General features: G+C 39.0%; 1 protein-coding gene across 2 annotated transcripts; it reads right to left on the bottom strand.

Moving 5' to 3' along the window:
• Positions 1-5,135: 5,135 nt before the first annotated feature.
• On the bottom strand, positions 5,136-22,438 carry ptp4a2b (protein tyrosine phosphatase 4A2b). Of its 2 annotated transcripts, XM_046834850.1 has the most exons (7): positions 22,282-22,438; positions 9,851-10,128; positions 9,459-9,567; positions 9,267-9,359; positions 6,628-6,758; positions 5,762-5,836; positions 5,136-5,682 (listed from the first exon to the last, which is right to left on the bottom strand). In XM_046834850.1, exons 2-7 carry the CDS (start codon positions 9,853-9,855, stop codon positions 5,571-5,573), a joined length of 525 nt encoding a protein of 174 aa, XP_046690806.1. In that variant the 5' UTR covers positions 9,856-10,128; positions 22,282-22,438; the 3' UTR covers positions 5,136-5,570. The 2 variants fall into 2 exon arrangements, with proteins under 2 accessions (XP_046690806.1, XP_046690805.1); XM_046834849.1 differs by having other exon boundaries at positions 9,267-9,567.
• Positions 22,439-22,607: the final 169 nt, after the last annotated feature.

Here is a 22,607-nt window from a genome sequence, read left to right as displayed (position 1 = left end):
CGATCCCCATTCACATCCCCACTCTGTCGTCTTCCCTTCCTCCCTCCAGCAAGGGGCTCCGTCTGTCATAGAGTGCAAACCTCCCCCAGTGACGCCCGAATATCCAAATATAATGGACTATGAATTCATTTCCAGCCTATAAAAGCAGCTTCAAGTTTCAATCGTTTTATTTTTTCTAGTTGTAAGGGAATAGGGAGAGTGATCATGTATGTATTCGGATTACGGCCCATGTACAAGAAGAAGCCATATTGCCACATCTCAAAGGGAGGTTCTACAGGAGCTTGTTGATGGTTGAAAAAGTGATTGTGTAAACACTTCGTGAATAAGAAATACATGCCAAAGTCAGAAACTAGAGAGAAAACCCACAATATGGATAAAACTACATTTAATTTATACTTCAGTGAGCAGAAAATGTCCCAGACTTTACATAATGATGATGGTGACTGTATTCTTAAAATACCCATGTTGGATTCTCAATTTCTCCAGTGTGTAAAATGTGTAATACATTTAAGGTGTTTAGTAGACGCCCTTATCCAGACCGACTTACATTTATCTCATTCATAAACTGAGCAAGTATAGAGTTCAAGTCAAGTCAAGAGACTTTTATTGTCATTTCTACTATACACAGTGGTACACAGTAAAACGAGACAACGTTCCTCCAGAACCCTGGTGCTACACTAAACAACAACATAGAGCTACAACACAACACAAAGCTACATAAAGTGCATCGAGTGCAAACAGTGCAGACAACAGAACAGACAGTACAGACAGACAGACAACAGTACAGACAGACAGTACAGACAATACAGACAGACAACAGTACAGACAGTAAAGACAGACAACAGTACAGACAGACAACAGTACAAACAGACAGTAAAGACAGACAACAGTACAGACAGTACAAACAGACAGTACAGACAGACAGACAACACAAGACAATACACATAATACAAGATAGCGACCGATCAGTAAACCTACAGTATACTCTGAATATACAGTACTGTACAAAGAGAACTATAAAAACTATAACCAAGAGTATATGTAAACATACACAGTGCAGTGCAAAAACAGCAGTAGCAGTTGAGTGTGTCTGTGTGTGTGTGTGTGTGTGTGTGTGTGTGTGAGAGTTTCAGTTTAGTTCTGTTCAGTTTAGTGTTGAGGAGCCTGATGGCTTGAGGGAAGAAACTGTTACACAGTCTTAATGTGGCGGCCTGAATGCTTCAGAACCGCTTTTTGCTGATGGCAGGAAGGTGAAGTGTGTGTGTGTGTGTGTGTGTGTGACGGGTGTGTGGGGTCGTTCAATATGCTGTTGGTTTTGCGGATGCAGCGTATGGTGTAAATGTCCATGATGAAAGGCAGAGAGACTCCGATGATCTTCTCGGCTGTCCTCACTATCCTCTGTATGGTCTTGCGATCCGAGACGGTGCAGTTCCCAAACCAGGCAGTAATGCAGCTGCTCAGGATGCTCTCAATGGTCCCTCTCTAGAACATGGTCAGGATCAGGGAGGGAGATGAGCTTTCCTCAGCCTTCTCAGGAAGCAGAGACACTGCTGGGCTTTCTTGCTGATGGAGCTGGTGTTGAGTGACCTGGTGAGGTTATCTGCCAGATAAACACTAAGGAATTTGGTGCTCTTGACAATCTCCACTGAGGATCCATCGATGATCAGTTGCGAATCTGTGTTCTCCTGAAGTCCACAACCATCTCTTTGGTTTTGTCAACGTTCAGGGACAGGTTGTTGGCTCCACACCAGGCTGTTAAACGGTGCACCTCCTCTCTGTATGCTGACTCGTCGTTCTTGCTGATGAGACCCACCACAGTCGTGTCATCGGCAAACTTGACGATGTGATCCGAGCTGTGCATTGCTACACAGTCATGAGTCAGCAGAGTGAACAGCACTAGGGGCTAAGCACACAGCCCTGAAGGGGGCCCCAGTGCTCAGTGTGGTGGTGCTGGAGATGTTGTTCCCGATCCGGACTGACTGAGGTCTCTTCGTTAGGAAGTCCAGGATCCAGTTGCAGGGGGAAGTGTTCAGGCTCAGTAGGCTCAGTTTCTCAATCAGGTGCTGAAGGATGATTGTGTTGAATGCTAAGCTGAAGTCAATGAACAGCAATCGTACATATGTGTCCTTGTTGTTCAGGTGGGTGAGGGCCAAATGGAGGGGTTTGGATGATAGGCAAACTGCATGGGGTTCAGTGAAGGTGGAAATGATGGTCGTTGTATTAAGGCACTTAGGAACAACGATCCTGCTCAGGGAGATGTTGAAGATGTCTGTAAAGACATCCGCTTGCTGTTCTGCACATTCCCTGAGCACTCTGCCAGGAATGTTGTCTGGTCCAACAGACTTCTGTGGGCTAACTCTGCATAGAGTTTTCCTCACTTCAGCTGTGGTTAGACAGAGCACCTGGTCACAGGGAGGAGGGGTGGTCTTCCTCGTCTTAATGCTGTTCTGTACCTTAAACCTGGCGTAGAAGTCGTTCGGATGATTGGTATACAGTCACAAGCACTTGACTGTAGGTTAAGGGCATTGCTCAAAGGCTTCAAGAGTTGAACTCACAACCTTCAGATTCGAAGTCCAATGCCTTAGCCACTAAGCTACCACCTACATATATCTAATAGTTATAGTCGGATTATTATCCAAAATAACAAATTCAATAACAGTTAAAATGCTCAGGTACCCGGGGTCAATAGTCAATGGAGGGGTCAATGGAGAGCATGTTAAAGAAGTGATGAAAAGAGTGCAGGCAGGGTGGAGTAGGTGGAGAAGAGTGATAGCAGGAGTGATTTGTGATAGAAGGGTATCTAAAAGAGTGAAAGGGAAAATTTATAGGACTGTGGTGTGACCTGCGATGTTGTATGGTTTAGAGACAGTGGCATTGACTAAAAGACAGGAGGTGGAGCTGGAGGTAGAAGATGTTGAAATTTTCGTTGGGAGGGATGACAGGATTAGAAATGAGTTTATTAGAGGGACAGCGCATGTAGGATATTTTGGAGACAAGGTGAGGGAGGCGAGATTGGGATGGTTTGTACATGTGCAGAGGAGGGACGTGGGGTATATTGGTAGAAGAATGCTGAGGATGGAGCCACCAGGAAGAAGGAAAAAGCGGAAGACCAAGAAAGAGGTTTATGGATGTGGTGAGGGAAGACATGCAGGTAGTTGGGTTAAAAGAGGCAGATGTAGAGGACAGAGGGGTATGGAGACGGATGATCCACTGTGGCGACCCCTAATGGGAGCAGCCGAAAGAAGAAGAAGAAAAGTTTAAATGCTAAGCTAGAGTAACACACTAAGTTCAGGATCCAGGACTGTGGTGTCAAAGAAGATTTTATTCAGCAGAAAGAAACGCCAGCCAGTTTGATGAAATACACAATATTGCCTATCTTTGCTTGCCTCTTACTTTAACTGCCTCTTGACTCTAATTAGTTGCAAAATGTTCCACTATTTCTTTTTAGTAAAACTTTTCCAACCTACACCACCATCCCAACTTTTCCAGCAACAGCAGTAAGACCTTCCTGCTACCCTACTCAGAACTCTTAACTTGGAATCAATGACTTACATTAAAAAAATTTTTGTGTGCATTAATATGACAGCGACCCGCTTACTCTGAGGTCCCCGAGCTGGTGTCCAGTCACATGGGCATTTTCACGTCCTTTGATTGGATGGTCGGAGTGCACTAGTCGGAGCTCGCAGTCTGCATCTGTAGCAAACCGCACAAGTTTAAATAGATATTTGTGTGGATTTAATACCTGTTTTTTTTAGGAAAACAGTAATGCACAGAAAAATCTGGGGTCATTTTTTAAGGTTAATATTGATGCTTCTGCTAGAGATTATGTATGCAGGTGGTGCAGCTGTGGCTGCAGTGAAAGGAGACTTGTTGAATTGTGTTTTTTGCTTTAGTGACTGCATTCATTCTCACTGTATGAAATACATTTCCTATAACGCTTTCATCATAATGATTGTAGTTGAAGGTTGATTGTTTCAGGTACAACACCACTGAAGCCCTAGGTGTGAAATGCATGGCCTGCTGCTGCCTCAAATACAGGCTTAGACAAATATATTATTTGACAGTTTGTGTTTGGTAATAGGTTCTGCAGTACTGGCATCTGCATGACATATTAGGAGACACTTGTATAAGGGATCTCAGACCATCATCCATGCAGAGTGGATTCATCTTAAGATTTTGTAACAGCGCCAACCATGTCAATATAGTCATCCATAACGTTTTGACACCCTGCTTCTCATCTTCCTTTGGGATTCCCCCCCCCAGCAGGTTTTAATGAGAAACTGGTTGCTAGGAAGCTAGGGGAAAATATTATTTACAAAATACAGTTGTTTTTAAGTACTATATCAAGCTCCATCTTTTGAGTCCAATAGATGGCGCTACAGGCACGAGTACTTTAGCTTGCACCACTTGAGCGTTTACAACCAGTGAAACACCATTTACAAATTATGTTCCTTTTCTTCCACTCTACAATTTTAGTTAACTATATAACTGCACAGTTAGTGTGATCCATGGATGCCTTCCTTATCACCATTGCATGATCAACTGGACAGAGATCTCACACACTGTCCTAAGAGTATATAAACAAAAGACAAGAGAGTTCATATCAATTGTTTATTTGTTTTAAAAACAAGATGGAAATATTTTCAAAATGTGGGCAAAGATTTAAAAAAAAAAAAAAAAGGAAAAAAATAAAAATAAAATAAAGTTTTCCATCCGTCATTTCCTTGAGTGTGCCTATGGGCTGAACAATAGGGTCACAGCAAAAGTGTACGGACAGTCCGGCCTACAACAAAGCCTTTAACTGACCCACCACTAAGAGTAAGCAGACATGGCAATTGAAAAGTACCTAAATCAAGCCTTCTCCTCTGTTTGTGTGTGTCTTTGTGCACGCATTTAGAATAGTCCTAAAGAATGGTTGCGTTTCTAAACCGGACTGAATATTGCACTCCCCAGAGATTCAGAAAACTAAAATGAAAGAACATGGCTCCATAATAGGGGAAAAGTGTCCTGGCCCCAAGCATACTCCTGAAAAGACTTGATAATTATAGTGAATAAATACAGTTGACATTTAAAGCCCATCCTGACCCTAAATTAAAAGTGACTTCAGGAAATGGAGAAAAGAGCTCTTTTGGTCCTTTTCAGCAACTAAAAATGTTATTTTAATAAAACAAGTTATAGACTTTTTTATCGTGTATATCCTCTTGTCCAATTATAACAGCAATGCTCAATTTAATCAAAACCAACAGCATTACACATACACATCTTTTCATAAAGGTTAACATAATTAATTTTACAATAATGGAGAATAAAAAGCTATCCCATGATTGGACACTGGGAAGTCATGAGGAACTGCTGTGTTATAGCCGTGACTGGTACAGTGGTAACCAGGAGGCAGCCATATCTGTGTGCTTTGACCTCTCTCATTCATACAGCTGGTGAATCCACAGATCAGGTTCAATTTGTTACATCTCGTTAATTCGATTAGTCATGACTCAGAATATTAACCATCACAATAATTACCCACAGCTTGCATTAAGTAAATTTCCCAATAGTTTTGTACAACTGGCACTTTATTGGATGCAGCAGTTGTGACCGTTGGCATCCTTGAACCGCAGGCGCATCTTAGGTCTGTATTTTTCGAGGTAAAGAAGCTGTTTGGAGTTGAAGGCTCCACGTCTCTTCCTGAAATTGGAACAGGCAATAGATGAGAAATCAAGCCAAAAGATAAATAGTATTGATTTTGTGCATGTGAATTACGTACTGCCGAATAAACTGCACCGCATCCTCATACTTCATCCCACTCTCGATCAAGGCCAAGGCCACAAGTACGGGTGCTCTACAGGGGGAAAAACAAAAACAAATCAGAGGTTAAATATTTATTTAGCAATGTTTAACATTTTGTTACATTTAATCCTTCCTGGCAAATTATTTTATTTGAATGCAAACATTAAATACATTTATTCCCTGAAGACAGTTTATTTTATTGCTGTGAATGAAGTCTGCAACAACTAATGGCAGAAAGTTCAGGGTCAACCTGCAGCAGGAAAAACTATTCCATTTTTTGTCACTGTTGTGGTTTTCAGCTAACGCTTATGCATTTGTAAATAAAGAAAAATTTTTTCCAGCCACTATTAGCTTTATAAAATGTCAAAATTAAAGATAAACTAAATATGTGGCTTTTTTTTTTAAAAGTACACTTTTATACATAAATACCCTGAGTTAGAGTTATATATTGTTACAATACGCAAAACATTTAAACACATTTTTAAAAATCCTATTAATCGAATAAAGAATCGTCCGATTAATCGATGATCAAAATAGTCGTTAATTGCAGCCATACTGTCAACCTTATGAATTATATTTATAAAACAGATTTATTTAATTTATATAAATACTAATTCAGGTATGCATCATATCATTTACACATTTTCCCATTAACTCCTCAGACCGTTCAGTACAGATTAAATTCATTAACATTATTTGGACTGGTAAATAGTTTATTGGAGCAATTTACTGATTAATAAACATTAAGTCTGAGCTGACTTCGTGCTTGTACCGATAAATATAATAACTTTGTGATTGTCACTAAAACAATATAAACACCTCTTCCCTTAATGTTTTACTCACCGGCCCAATCCTGCAACACAGTGCACGGCAATGCAGCATCCTGGTTCATCACGGAACTTGGTCTTCAACAAATTTAGCCAATCATCAACAATCTGGGTGGGGGGTGGCGCTCCATCATCAAAGGGCCAGTCCTGAATTAAATAAATGCAAGCAAATTACGAACAAGTCATCTATATTTTATAGTGCATCTTTGTGAGAACACAATTCATTTCAATACAGGTGAAGTGTACATGTGTTCAGAGCTACAGAACAACTCAGTCGTCATTTTTGAGCTAGAAAGCATAGCAAGAGCATGGATGTCCTCACAGAGAGACCACAGAGAACTGCTGACCTTCTCCCAGTCAGGGTAATAAAGACATGCAACAAAAAGGAGAAATACTGTAGATATCGTTTGGAGGAGGTAGGCCTGAGATTAGCAGGCTGAGAGGACAAGATTAATAAGAAGGGATGGGAGGAGAAACAGAGACTGGTAGATAGGTTTGAAATAGAAACAAAAAAGAAGACTGGTTAAATGCCGAGGGAGGATGTATCGAGTTCACTGAAATGACGCACAAGTCTAATGTCAACTAGAGCGAGACGCTGGGTTTTTCTGCCAAATTAATCGTTGAAACACAGTAATCAGTTATTGCAACGTGGAGTGAGAGAATGAAAGAAAAGAGAATCGGAAGGTTAGTTACTATGTTCCCAGTGAACAGAAATTTCTGCTTACTACCGGCTAAAACAGGTTCCCTCTCCTTACTAAACACATGCCTTTTCCTAGCTTCTGCATGCTCTCAGTCACACACAGGAACACAGAAAAACAACTTGGCATATTAATATAATTAAAAACTTGTTTGTTTTAATCTTTTTGTACAAATACACATTTGACAAAACTAATATCTAGGCAGAGTGCAAAACATATGAACCGCTGCTAAAAACCAAGTTCAAAAGTTCTGCTCCAAAAGCTCTATGCTATTCCCTTTCCTTCTACACCGCATTGCTTTTCATTTTCATTCCTAAATTAGTTTAGCTGGGTCATGACCAAGGAATATTTCCCTAAAAACAAAACTAAATATCAGAAGTTTGCTGAGCCAGGTTAAACGGTTTCAGCATTAGAACAAGAAAGGTTCGAATTTCCACCTTAAAAAAAAAGTTGCTGCCTTCTTCCAATCTATAAATCTCTGTCAGACATATAGCCAAGTTGGAGCGATTTTGACCTTTAAATATTTAGACAGCTGTAGAAATTATATTCATGACATCCGTTCAAAACAGGAACAAAACACAGACTGCACTTTACACCCTGATAGTAGACAACAATTTACAATCTGGCGGAGGACAAAATAATAAGTAAAACAGGAGACCAGATATTTCAAATCTGTGCCAGTACATTATAAAGTGATCATGACAGGATAATTGTACAAGCTCATTAACCTCAAATCATCATGACTCTTCCAGGACCAGTATATACCTGTATAAATACTCCACCCAATGCAAAGGGGGAAAAAAAGAAAGAACATGAAGTAACTCTGCAGACTTAGTGATTATTTCCTAATGCCCTCTCTCTGTTCCTCACTCACAGATATTTTATTCATTTGAATGGAGGATATTCATTCAACAATACAATTTTTTTTTCTAACAGCAGCTGGCACAGACTGACATTTTAATAAAACTTGAGATCTTTCTTCCGAATCCTTCATAAGAATGCTGCAGCTGGTGTAGAGACACACTGATATTATAATGGTATGGTAAGAACACCAGTAAACATTGCTTTAACAAAAATGATTCTCAAAAAAGTTTTAATACCCTTTCCACTGGTGACTAAAACAATATAATCTGTCACTACTGAGCTAAAAATATCACTCCCCCCCCTTTTTTAATCACCTGCAGTGCCAGCATTCAGTGTTTTTTTGTTTCCTTATTATTTTATTATTATATAATTATTATTATAGCCATAGTCAGTATGTGTCTTTCTTCCCCTGTCTCACACTGCATAAATGTGTAGTGTAGGGAAGGATGTGGGATGCAGCAAAAAAAAAAAAAAAAAAAAAAAAAAAAAAAAAAAAGAATTAGCTTCCTGTAGTGGTTACTTTCACTTTGAACAGAGTTCATTGAGGTGAAAATTGACCTGTTCATTTTAAACAACAGTCCTGTGAGACAACAGAAGCCAAATAGGTGTGTTGTGTTGAATTGTTAAATTCAAGGTATAGAGGGGAAAAAAAGTATTCATCTGCTGTGAAATCCTGTCACACAAATGACATGGTGGTGAAAGAGAAGAAGCCTTTATTATATAGCGCAGTGCTGTACGACACATCCGCTACCCTCTGCACCCAATTTCCTTCAAATGGACACTTTAGAGCAGCTGTACGTCACTACGTTGTTGAGTTTATTGCCGTTTTTGTACAGACTTATGTTGTGGAAGAGGAAACGCTGACAGTGGTTTGTGAACACACACTGGCTGATACAATTAAGAGTTATATTTGACAGAACACTATACTTCTGTTTTACTGAGGTTCATACACAGGGGGCAGGATTTTCCCTGCTTTAGAGGTTTATGTAAGGCGGAGTTAGTCAGTGTGTGCCGAGTTAGAGTTTCTCAGTGTGTGTGTGTCTGTTCAAGAGTAGCAATTTGAGCTACTGAAAAACTGAACAATGGTACTTACCAGGACCTGGATGCCCTCCCTCTCTACCGGCGCCTTGTCGTAAGTGGCCTCGCAAACGCGCACGACTGTGTTAACCTCAAATTTCTTCAGTTCCTTCAGGGCAAAGTTAAAAGAGAACAGGTTACTTCCTTGTGCCTTACACCCATACACACCCACAAAGAAAAGAATCACAACACACACACACATCCATACCTCTGTGAACTTGTTGAGTGTAGAGTTGGTAGGGTTGTGCGTGATGAGGAATCTCATGCACTCGTAGGTAATTTCAACAGCGGCAGGGCGGTTCATGTTGGCAAGACGGCTTTAAAACAGTAATAAAAATGTTTGATTCCTGTTCCTTAAAAACACTTTGGCTCAGTTTCAGCAAGGACTTTTAGTAAAGTAAAATAAATACAAAAAAAAAAAAACGAGCGAAGGTGAGATGGAGGGCACGGGACTACAAAAATAAAAAAATAAATACAAAAATGGAGGATGGTTTCGTCCACAGTGCACAAAGGATGTACAAATCAGGATGAATGAAGGTAAAAAATAAAATAAAAATAAGGACTATCCTTCAGTCATCTAATGAGACAACTGTAGATTACCCCATTCAGGAGAGGTGATTCGGATTGACTGTAGAGACAGAAAGCGGCAAGGGAGGGAGACAGAACTTGTTAGCGCTCAGGCTGAGGACTACGCGTGATCCCAGGGGGATTCAGGAGAGACAGACAGGGCCCAGTACTAGCTGTCAGGGGGGTTTCTGGGTAGCGTAGTCCCGCGGGGGGCTGATGATTCACTTGTTCACAATGCTGAGGTGCTGAGCATGGCAGAAGTCTCCACTCACAAACGCCATAAATGTGCGGCCCGGATCTGCACAGAAACACTGTCAAGAGAAGAGAAACCAAGTCAAACCCTGACAGTGAAGTGAAACTTGCAATTAGATCTTTAAAATCAATTTGTTTGCAGAGATAAGCTTTTAAAATACATACTACATTATTTAAACAATAGATCTATTTAAATAGCTTTTAATTTAATCCATATATGAAGCATGGCACTATAATTAACCTTTATCCAATAAGAATGAATAGTGATTTCAAACTCTATTCCATTTCAGAAACCCTGCATATTCATTTCCTACATTGAATTTCTGACAAAAACAAAACCCCCAGTAAATAAAGTACCTTGCATTAGCAAACAAATGTAAACGAATTAGTATATGAAATCTAGTGGGAAGTCTTCCCAGAAGAATGGAAGATAGAAGATATTACAGCTAAAGAAAAAAAGACTGGCATTTTTTTGTATAGTAGTTAAACAAAATGTTGCTGTTAATGAAACATAACACTATTACACTACCCCACTTATACACAGATCTGAAAGATCGTGCGAGGGTCCAACATAACACTAGATAAAAAAAAAAAGGATGTTTGCAAACCACACTATCTAAAAATTATAATCTATATATAAAATATAGATATGTACATGTTAATTAGTGGATAAAAAGAGTGATAGATAACTGACGCTAAACAACTAAAATTTTCCCACTAAAGCCAATTTGATTACTGACTAACCAATGTCTGCATTTAGTAGACCACTGCATGGAGTGTCTGAAAGAAACATGGTGCAAGCAATGTTGTGCAACCATTCTTTTGCTTTTGCTTTTTTTTGCTTTTTAATTTTCCAAAACCTTCAGCCTTTTGCTCTGCAGCATCACATTTTGTGTCAATTAGGTAGAATTATATAGTTTTTTTCCATAGAAATTACTGGAATGATTGTAAGGACGAAACCAGACATTAGCAGAATTACAACAGGCATTCAGTAAAAACACTTCTAAAAAGGGAAAAAAATAAAGAAGCAAACCAGTGATCTACAGACAAACAGCACAAAACAGGCACTGTGGCAAGGCTATCCAGTCATACTTGGTCTTTTTGGACACAATTCACATACAATAAACATCTGTGAAAGGACTTCAGAGAACCTGGGTTAGACCTTATAATTCATAGGAGAAAGAGCATACTCAAAAAGTACTTCCAAAACAGGCCACTGAATGATGGGCCCACAGTCAAACAGATCAGTTTAAATAGAGACTAAGGTACAAGGTCGTGTGATTGTGTCAAAAAAGAAAAGGCAAACGAGACCTGGGCTACAAAAATCAAGAGAAGCATTCTCAAGCCTGCAACAAAGGGCCCAGTTAAAGAACGGGTTCAAAGAGGATAATTGAGTCTAAAAGGATCTCCCACGGGGCAAATGAGCCAGCAAAAGACACACTTTTACAACACACACACACACACACACACACACACACACACACACACACACACACACACACACACACACACACACACACACACACACACAACTGCACTTAAGCAAAATTAATAGGGTCATCAGGAACACTTTTACTTAGCATTAATTCAGCTTACAATCCCATAAACAGGGCTGCAGCTGTTTAGCTCGAAACTTTGAATTATTTTTAATACTTTGAATTTATTTTATTTATGACCTGCTGGGAACGCTTGCAAATCAAACGGTCACATTTGCAAGCCTTCCTGTAATTACAGATCTACACTGCACAGTTGAAGAGGCAAGTGACGTGTGTGTGTGTGTGTGTTGAGAAATGGCGTGAAAATGAAAGTCTTACACATTGCTGACAGGATAAAGTCAACATGAAAGTAACATGAAAAAGTGTAATGCAACACATGTGTATTCTTTGCCAAACATATAAAGCTCACAAAACAGTACAGTGTCAGGTTTTCAAGCTGACACAGAAAAGCGACGGTTTAAATTTTAAAGCATTTTCTGAACTGACAGTAAATGTGCATAGAGATGCTTTTTGCTCAACACAGTTGTAGAGTTAAACAAGCCTTGCTATTCTCTGAAACACTTTAATCAAGATGTTTTCTAAGCTTTCTAAACAGAAAAGTGTTTGCCTTGTCATCCGAAGCTCATGAGTTCAATTTCCGATGATGCTACAGCCATGCATGGCCAAGAACCCTCAAAGAGGGAGGGGGTGACCTACTCCCTACTTACAACAGTAAGCAGTTAGCTAATGCTTCCAGAAGATGAATAAATGCAATCAAGTAAAGGAAGCATGTGCTGGTCTTTGCACTTCCTGGTTGGTAGCTGTTGCGTGATAGGGGAGAGCTGCTTAATGGGTAGGAATGGGAATAAATATAACTTTAACTCGTGCAGCTGTACATTGTGTTTTGAGAGTTGAATAGTTCTGTTAGCCCAAAGCAACTTCTGGTGTTTTTTTCTTTCACACTAGCACCAAGGAAAAGTTGCCTGGTGTGTTACACTCGCCACGCAATACACCTCGCTAACCACACGCAGACGAGTGCACACACCAGCTGTATGCTGCGTATCAGACAACAAAAAAAAGGAACTTCTCAGAAATGGTTGCTCTGTGAAATACTGTTTCTCGTTAACTAGAAGAGTTCACAGAGTACGCATAGCAACAGTGCCACTCTTATTTTTATGTTGCACACTCTTCTCAGTGTCCTCATTATCTGTTCTTTACTCTCTTCATAGGCCGCACTGTACATCCTGGAAATAAAATTAATAAATAAATAATACAGCTTGGTTGTTGTCTCCTTGCATAGTGTGATAATGCATGACTTTATACAAATACAGAGAATGCAGTCCAAGTCCAAAAAGTTGATAGGAAAGATGACTTTGCACTTTTCCAACTAGAGTATTCTCTTTATTTATAACACATGGCTGCAATGTTATCATTAAAGCTAAAATGGTAGACTAACTGCACAAACCCTGCTTCCTGTGGAGTAGTAGTAAATGTACACCAACAGTAAAAAAAATAATAAATCAAAGCTGGAGAGTTAATAGAGAAATAATTAGACATAAATCTTTGACTGTCTTACAAAGGTACAACATAAGCTAGTTGTGTATCAAAGGTGGAATGAGAAACCTCTCCTCAATGCCTTGTTCCTCTTCTCCCTTGAAGAAAACATGAGGGATTAAGGGGCTTTGAAAGGGCTAACATGCCCTACTCCAGAGTTCTAATCCCCTACAGATCCCTTCAATTTAAGCTACAAATCCTTCCAAGGCACTTGAGATGTACTGTACTGTGTCTTTTGTTGAAACACATCCACAGGTTGTGCAGATACCCAAGGAGTCAGGGTGGGAAGTCACAACATTAGTGTGGCCTGTGAGGAGATGATTAGAAGGTTGGAGACAGAAAGATAAAGAGCTTCACTACAATCAACACCCTAAAATAAGCTAGTAATAAAAACAAGTAGAGAATGAGGCCCAACACCAAGCTGAGTTCCTCTTAACTGTTACCTAGAATTCCATTCACATCCACGTCCCTACAGTGACCACAGAAGTGAAAACGTATGAGAATCAACCCGTTTATATAAAAACACGGCACTGTGAAAATCGGTCCAATTCAACAAAAGTGTGATAGAATTCTTTCTCTCATGCACCCCATTGATACAGTACAATTAAAAATAAAAGACAAAATGAAGACAGTGTAAGGCACCCAAACAATAACGTGTAAACCTAAATGTCTGCTATTAGTTGATACAACGAGCTTGTTGTGCCTGAAAAACTAAAGTCGGTCATGTACCTCTCTCGATAGATATTTGTGTCATAATTTACTTCGTCACATCTTCCAGTCCAACATCTTTCAGCAAAACAACCATTGCGACTATTGGTAAAGTCACAAGTATGGTGGGAAAACCACACCATAGCCAACTGGACCCTGTCCAGATCCTATCATTGTATAACGCGGTGAAAAAAAAAAAGAACAAACTTTGGTAATATCTAAGTCAGCTGTATAGACTAGCTCCTTCCCAGGACAGTGCTGCAGCTGTAGAGTGAAAATTTATCTCAGACTGCCTAAGGATAGGTTGGGTGAGATTAGTGGCCTTGGGCTGGGGGACAGTAAGAACAGCAGCACGAGAGAGGGAGATAACCTACTGTAAGCTGACACTGCAATCTGCCAATAAGCGAATCACATCATGTATGCTGATGGAAACAGGTGTTGTGCCTTATACTTTTGTAAAAGAGAGACTGGGAAACTAGAGCATTTCTTTTACTTTGCTGATAAAGACATTCAGTGAACAGACATAACTGAAGCAATATGAAATATTAATCCACTGCAACAGTCAACAGGCTCAGAACTTGGCAAGACAATCATCAACACCCAGAAGTTAGCAGGTGATCAGTCCATTTCCTGGCAACCTCCTGTAGTATGAAAATATCAGAGTTTATACAGGATGATTCACTGTTGATCCTGTACACAGCTATGAAGTCTAGGTCACTGAATTCATGTTTTCGCAAAGTTAAAATTTTTGTTACCGCTTTTTAAAAACACTTAATGTGAGGTGAATATTACCTACCACTCCACACATTTACTTGACTTTCAGTTGTTACAGCACAGGGCTTAAACTATAACTCCTAGAACTAACATTATTCTACATGTGTTTAAGGACAACGTGAGGCATTTGTGTTTTGACAAATTGCAATCTGAACAATGACTGAACAGAGCGGATTTTCTCAAACACAAAATTTCAAATAGTTTTAACCAAAGCCTCGTTTTAATTTACCTGTATACTGGCTACATTAAAGATTTCAAGGTTTCATTAAAAGGTCCTATAAAAGGATAAACTTTAATTTACAGCGTACAAATTGAATTAAGGCTGCTCATAATTTCAGTCTCATTCATTGCCATTGTCTATGAGATCAAAGTCAAAATGTCAGTGTCGCAACAGCCCTAATTCAAAGTGTCTAATCATTTTAGTGGACATGCAGTCAGGGACAACTTCCTGACTCACTGATGTGTACTGTACACTAGTCGCACCTCGAGGTAACACATCCACCCACATACTCTTAAACACAAACCCCACCCTTCCCTGACTGCAAAAGGACAAACATTCTGAACCAGTACACACAAGATTGTGTTCTCAGGCCAAGGTGACAGTGTTCCCCTTGAGATAGGGCTGTCATTAATCGCTGATTCACCAAAGCTCACTAAAAGGGCAAAGCAACCAAATGATATGGCATGTGTGAAAGCACACTAAGGATCCAATAACTGGAAACTTTCCCTCATGTTTGTGTTTAAAGACTAAGCACAATTGTGATGTCCCGACAGGTGCAGGCATCAGCTCAGAGGGGATCTTTTCCCAAAAATAATGGGCAAGTTCATTCTGTAACAGCTCCAAATCATTGATAGACATTTTGGTTGTGCCAGTAATTGAAATACAAAACATTTGACTCGGCAAGGCACTCTCTTGAATTAAACACCGTATGTGGGCTCTATTTCTCATTACAGCAACATAAATACAAAGCTGTAGACATCTTTACACTGACCTGAACACATTTATAAGCATGCCCCATTTTTCAATTAGTGCGCTGACAACCTGGCACTGCTTCAGTTGAGATGTTACCAGGGCCATTGTTCTAGGCACTAGACCAGTTTCAGCTGCTTTACACCACCATACACTATCGAGACACAAAACCCATGCAGTTGCCCCAACACCAACCCACACAACTGGCCTAACATTCGAGAGGTTAAATTCCAAATGTCCTGATGAAAGAGAGCCGTGGCCGGTAACTAAACACAGACAGGACACTTTACTTCTTCCAAAGTGCACTGTTGCACATACACACTGGTTGCCTCAAATGCGTAAATTAAACGACAGAAAAAAGATTCAAGGTTAAGTGTTGCCAACAATCTTTCAGGAAATCATGGTAATAATACAAAAACCTGAGCATAACTTTTTCCCCCCATTTATGTGCAGTTAACATAATTGGAAACATTTGAAATCTCTTCATGAGTAAGATAAAGAAAAAAGAAAAAAACTTCATACAACAATACCAGCTGCTAAATTCTTAACCATATCCTGACAATAATTTCATCTGGGTGTTTTTGTGGTTAGGTTTATGTGCACTAAAGCAACAAGAGATTAATGACACTTGACTGCAGAAAGAGGAACTTGAATTGACGAGAACAGAAAAAATAAGAAAAAAACACCACACTTTGAATTCTGCATGTTCAACAAAACTTAGTGGACAATTTGTGTCGATTCGCAGAAATGCTTTTCTTAAGTGCGAGCTCACAAATGAAGGTTTAACACAGGATGAAAGATGGCTAGTGCCCATATTTAGTGTTTGGTAAATGCTTTACGCATAATTAACATTTCCTGAGAGAGCCTGCACCACTAATAACACAGCCATATACAGTATTTAATCGGGGCCGAAAATAAAACTGATGAATATAGGCTTAGGAGCTATAAATACACCTGAAGCCATGTGCTTAAGACCACACACATTCCAGTGGCCTGTCTGCCTACATTCCTCAAGTGTTTTCTAACCATGAAAGAAAGACTCAACCCTTAAAATCCACCCTGATATTTTAGCACTTATCTGGTTTACTTTCATTTAGGAGGACATGATAAACCTGCAATAGATAAAGATAAAAAAAAGGGGCTGAAACGCTAGTAATCCGAGAAAAAAAAAAAAAAAAACCATAACGGCAAATTATTTGCCTTGATGCTTCGTTTAATCCATTTAACTACAGACAGAGCATTGTGGAACACAGCGGACCATTATTACTGACGCACCACCGGCTAAAATCTGTAGCGCCCTGGACAGGTAAACACACGCTGTAGAATGGAGAAACGGGGAGAAAACAGCAAGAGGCAGGAGAAGATTCGTATGGAAGTCTCTTTCCGGCATATAAAAAAGTTTGCCTAATTTCGACTTTCTCTCGCAACTACTAGAATCGTTTTTAGTCATCCAGGCAGTCAACCCTCTCTCGTGCTGAAAAGATTTACACATTGAAAATTAAATAGGCTAAAATCAATAGAATCGCATGGTATCACACTAAGCCTCTGATCCCTGGAGAGAACTCTAACAATCAGCTCTGGAGGAGACAGAACAAGACAGATACAGCAGATGAGGCCTTGTTCCAAGCCAACAACATAGTGACAGGTGGATGCACCAGAAATGTTGGATGTTTAAGAAAAATAGTCACAATTGCGAGAAAAATAGTTTGAGGTGCAAGAAAACAAAAGGCCAGAATTGGGCAACCTTTGTTTATGCGGCGGAAACTGGCTTTTATAGATTCAGGTAAAACAAAACTACAGAAAGTTTCCAAAGTTTTTGATAATTTCAAACTAAATGAAAACACCGTACAGTGCATTTACTTTTTCGAAAAAAACATTAATTTGCTTTATTTGTGGTTTTTTTTTTTTTTTTTTATGTATACATTTGTATTTCGGTGTAATATAGCAAGTAAATGCACTAAATGGGTTTAGCTGTCACAGATATTCTTGTATGCAATTTCAGCAATAAAATGTATTTTTTCTTAAAAAGGAAACAAATTACTTGTTTAAGAGACCTGTCAAATTTTCTCTTGTATATTTAGTGTTTCTCTTTAATGAAATAAAGTACTTATTATCTGATTACTTGATTAATTGATGGAATAATCGATAGAATATCCAATTACTAAAATAATGAATAGCTACAGCCCTTGTTCAGACATGCTGGGAGGATTTAACTACAAAATAGTTTTCAAGACCGGTACAAAACAAAATAAAATATGTACACAATGAATTCAATTAGGAAATATAAAGCTAAGCCTTACATAACAAGCAATGCTTTTTTCAATGGACTCCATCATTTGATCATACAGAATCTAAATCTTGTTCAAGCCCAAGTAAAAAGATTAAATGCTGTTGGAAGAACTTCTTGAAAACCAGGGGTTGAATTACAAAATGCATTACACAACTGCAGAATGCATGGCTATAACAGGCCATTTCATAACTGAAGCAACAGCGGTGCATCAACCTGCAGGAATATTTTAATAGACAAAGTAGGGGCAGGGCCCTGGAGTGCAACGTGTTAGCAGATGTCCATGACAACACCAGCAACAAGAAAGGTGCCAAAGGCAAGAGACAGTCAACAGGGAATTGGTGCCTTGTTTTGCCTGTACACTTCAACAGTCGATTAATGAGGGATTTAAAGCTACTAGAGACAAATGAACTTGGAGGTATTGCAAACAAGAGTTGTTTTTGCTGCAAAATCTGCTAGAATTTAACTTCCAGTATGTTTGCAGCTCTCGTGCTGTTTCTGACAGCAGCATAGCCCATGGTCAGATGTCAAATCTCTGGAGCTCATCAGTGACCCCCAAGAGAACGAAGAAAATACTGCTTGGTGTGAAGGTCACCAGGAGCATATTGGCCAGTGGCAGTAGTATATCCAGCTATGGCCAGTTTTCTGATGATCAGGGATAAAGACAAATATAACAATAAAAAAACTGCCGTACTCAACAGCTACACCAGCAAAGAAAGTCTTACAACTGAAAGCTCTCGCTCATGTTTATGTATGACAGAAAAAAAATTACAAACCTACAATGCTGCTTCAATTCCCATCAATCTAAATCCTACCTGAAACAAGTTCCTGTTAGTGCCTATTTACAAGCAAAATACGGAAGAAAATATTTACCATGGTTTGATTTTATCCTGTAATATATAACTTTGCATGATTTTTGAACCAGGAAGAAAAAAAACACAGCTCAAAAGAAAAATTACTTTATATTAATACAAAACAGTTAAGTATTAAGAAATATGTAGTATAGTTAAAATATAATAACACTGTAGCATTTTGTACTGTAGCATAATTACAATATCATACAACAAGCTACACATATTTAAGACAGGATCAGCTTCATATTTCAGCTTCATCATTAATAAGGTAACACAAGGCAGGCTGTTTAACAACATTATCACAATTAATAAATCAGAATGGAGAGCTTATTTGAAACAAATCTGCCAACAAGCATTTTAGGAAGAAAACTGACTAAAAGTAAAATGTTTTTTTTTTGTATAATAAAAAAAATAACCAAACTGCTGAGTCAACCTCCCTCTCTTACTTTCTTGCACACTCACTCCCTCTCTGTGTGTAGTTGCTACCGGCATACCCAGAGTTCGCAAAAACAGAACACTTTTCCAAAACAGACATCACTGTCAACAAACTGAAGCTTACTATGAACAGCAACCAACCAACTAACAACCAAAAGCATACTGTGAGAAGCCCCACTACTTAAACGACAACACTGACCTGCTTTTCGTAAAGGAAAATGCAGACGTGCAAATCCTGCCACAAGTCGGCTACTTTCTTGATCTTTGTACTTCTGAGACAGTAAATTTGTAAAATATGAGGCAACTTACAAACACAGGAACCCACTGTGTCTAAAAAGGACAGGTGCTTCTGGATTCACTGTTAAACACAACAAATACCTAAACAGCTCTAAAAATACATGTCACAATCTTTCCTGAAATTTGATATGTGTTCATGTGTAATGCTTATTTTCTCTCCGCCCATCTGCAGGAACCACAGAGACTCATTTCACACGAATGAATAACACAAACACAAAAACAGACGCAAAATACATTCTAGGTGTTTTTTCTCCCAATCTATTCAATTGCAAAATTTACAGTTTAGAGAACATCTGTTTAGGAAAATGGTTCTTTGATATGGATCATTCCCTCGCACAAAAGTCCAAAGTCCTTTGTCATGTGCGAGAATTTCCATTGGAAGAAGAGAAAAAGTTAATATCTCCATGTATACAGAAACCTTCAGATAAACTTGAACAACATTATATTTTTCAACAGGTAACTAAAATATATTTAATGTGTATTCGCAGAGAATGTATGGTACAAAATACCCTCTGAAGTAAATATGTATAAAACTGTTCATGGTTCAGTTGCATGCTTGTCTTAGCTAAAAGAAATCTCTTCATCTATGTGGTTTCTGTTTCCCCAAAGCAATGATTTAACAGCAGGTATGGCTTCCAAGTTAAACATTAAATATACAATTGCAGGTTGCTGTGTTAAAGATTTGCATTTCTAAACATTACTAAGTTTAGTGGAAATGTAACCAGTTATGAAAATGAATCTTACAAGTTACTGTAACAAATTCATATAAAATATTCAACCTTGCAGATTTGCTCTACAAATGAACCATATAGGCAATGAGCTGGTGAATTTAGTACATTTACTCTGATTTACTTGGTTTTCTTTCCACCAACCAACACACACCACATTATCAGTGCTGTGCTCGACGATGACGGCTACTGATGTCATCAGAACATGTTAACTACCTCAGAGCATTTTACTCAACAGCACCCTGAATTACAGCAGATTATTTAGAACGTTAAAAATAAGCAGGGTGTCAGGATTGTTCCCTTTCAATATTATAGAAACCTGATACAAAAAGGTGGATTAGTATCAGACGGATACTATCCCTAGATGTTGTATATACATTCAGTGTTGCCCGACATGGACCTTACACCGACTGTAACTATCCTAAGTCACAAAGCAAATTAGATTAAAAGCAGAAACAGGGTCTGGTCTTTTGCACACCTATGGAAAAAAACCCTGTTAAAAGTTATTTTCTTTAAACACCATTAAAACAAATGAAATAATGTATCTAATTATGGTGTAATATTACATCTAATGGTGCTGATTCATTTTCTACAATAGCAAATATGCTGGTGAGGCCACCTTCATCATGTCTATCTATAGGAACATCTAACACGGGAAGGTGTATGGCAGATGCTCCACATAATCTAAAGTTAATTTTTAAGTTTAATGTGTGCTAAAGTTTTCCCAATACGGAAGAGTCCTATGTAAGGACGACTGTGCACCTTCTGGTTTCTTGGTAACATTACACACATTTTTCATCTTATCAACTTCCAGAGAGCAAAAGTGCACGAGAGAGAGAGAGAGAGAGAGAGAGAGAGAGAGAGAGAGAGAGAGAGAGAAGCAGGCTGATGAGAAACTGTTTATAACGTCAGCGATAGGAGCAACTTAATTGCCTTGAGGATGTTCCCCAACGCTAAATCGAACTATAAACTAATAAAAAAACCTGGTGCATCTCAATTTAACAATAAAAGATTAACAATTAGCATAATAAAATATGCTTTAGCCGGTGAACTGTACCATCTATGGATATTTCCCCAACATAAGGTGTTGGCCTCTGTACAGGAACCAATCATGCAATTAAACTGTAATGCTCATGTAAATATCCAGGGTTTGGTATGAAGTATTAAGGAAGTTCACTACCTACTAAAAAGAATGGGTGTGTCTACTCTTGGCGTATCTACGATCCTTTTTAACAACAACCACAACAACAAGGTTTTAGAAAATAAAATAAAACACATACCCTTGCTCATGTCCAGACATGTCTGCAGCACTTGTTCACACTTGGGACAAATCCAACATTCACTAGTTCATTTCTAACTTATTATAAATCGAGAGAGAGAGAGAGAGAGAGAGAGAGAGAGAGAGAGAGAGTGGACGACAACGACATCAATTTGACTAATTAGTACTTAGAGACAAATAATCCAACGTTGATTGTAGACTGCTGGCTCAAATCTCTTTCTACAAATGAATGTATAATCCTTTGTGCTTATAAACAGTGAAGAAACACTGCATGGAAATGGCACCTAGTGGAAAACTAACGAGTTCAACGACAAGATGGACAACTAGCATAGATTGACAAGCGTGTCAACCTATAATCTGGGCAAAATAAATCATAAAACACCACCACGAGGTTCGAGTCGAATGATAATTCGGACTGTGAAGCACTGAGCACGCCTGAAGGTGAGGAGCTGTGGATTGTATCGCTAGACGACTGGCAGTCAGACGGAACGCGTGGCTGGCCAGCTAGTTCCCGGGGCAAGCTAACCAATGTTTAACAAGGAACACAATAATACTTATTGGAGACAAATAACTTACCTTGTATGCGAAACAAATATTTAATTTAAATGCAAATTGTTTTACCGAAACGCCAAACGGACAGACTACACACGCTTCTGGGATGTCTCGTGCGCGCAAATGGCTGCCATGTTTTCCCCCTGCTATGCTAGCTAACTTTGGGTGGCCGGCTAGCGACGGCCGTTAGGATGCTAGCTAAGCACAAAGATGAGACGTTTCTGCTGTGAGGATTATATATTTTTTTGCTACAACGGTTTTTTTCGAAGTAAGAAAAAGAACGATGTGTAATCACTTACAACAGACAGGTTGAACATTGAAATCCCGTGGCAGACTCTGAGAAGGCGGACAGGAACAGGTTTTCAGCGACTCTTCTTCCTCTTCACAACGAGCGACTGAGAGAGAGAGCACTCCTCTCCTCAGGAGGATGGGGCGGGGCAACCGTGAAGTCTGGAGTCGATTCGCAAAAAAAAGAGCCGATTCTCCAAAAGGGAGGGAAAATGCTTAGGAGTGAAAAAAAATAAAATAAAATTGATGACAAAAACTGTAGAAAATTTTAAATTTAGATCTTAAATGTAATCTTTGTAGCATTTCTAACATGAATTAGTTCTAACATAAATTTTAT

Source organism: Silurus meridionalis, chromosome 22 (assembly GCF_014805685.1).
Source record: "Silurus meridionalis isolate SWU-2019-XX chromosome 22, ASM1480568v1, whole genome shotgun sequence".
In the NCBI taxonomy this organism is placed as follows: Eukaryota; Metazoa; Chordata; class Actinopteri; order Siluriformes; family Siluridae; genus Silurus; species Silurus meridionalis.
This window is presented reverse-complemented; position numbering and strand designations above follow the sequence as displayed.

Excerpts from the sequence above, each read along its gene's own strand:
- ptp4a2b (XM_046834849.1), bottom strand. Across the intron at positions 6,759-9,266 it reads GGGAGGGCATCCAGGTCCTG|GACTGGCCCTTTGATGATGG; the intron begins GTAAGTACCATT and ends TATTTAATTCAG. Across the intron at positions 5,683-5,761 it reads GCGGTGCAGTTTATTCGGCA|GAAGAGACGTGGAGCCTTCA; the intron begins GTACGTAATTCA and ends TTCCAATTTCAG.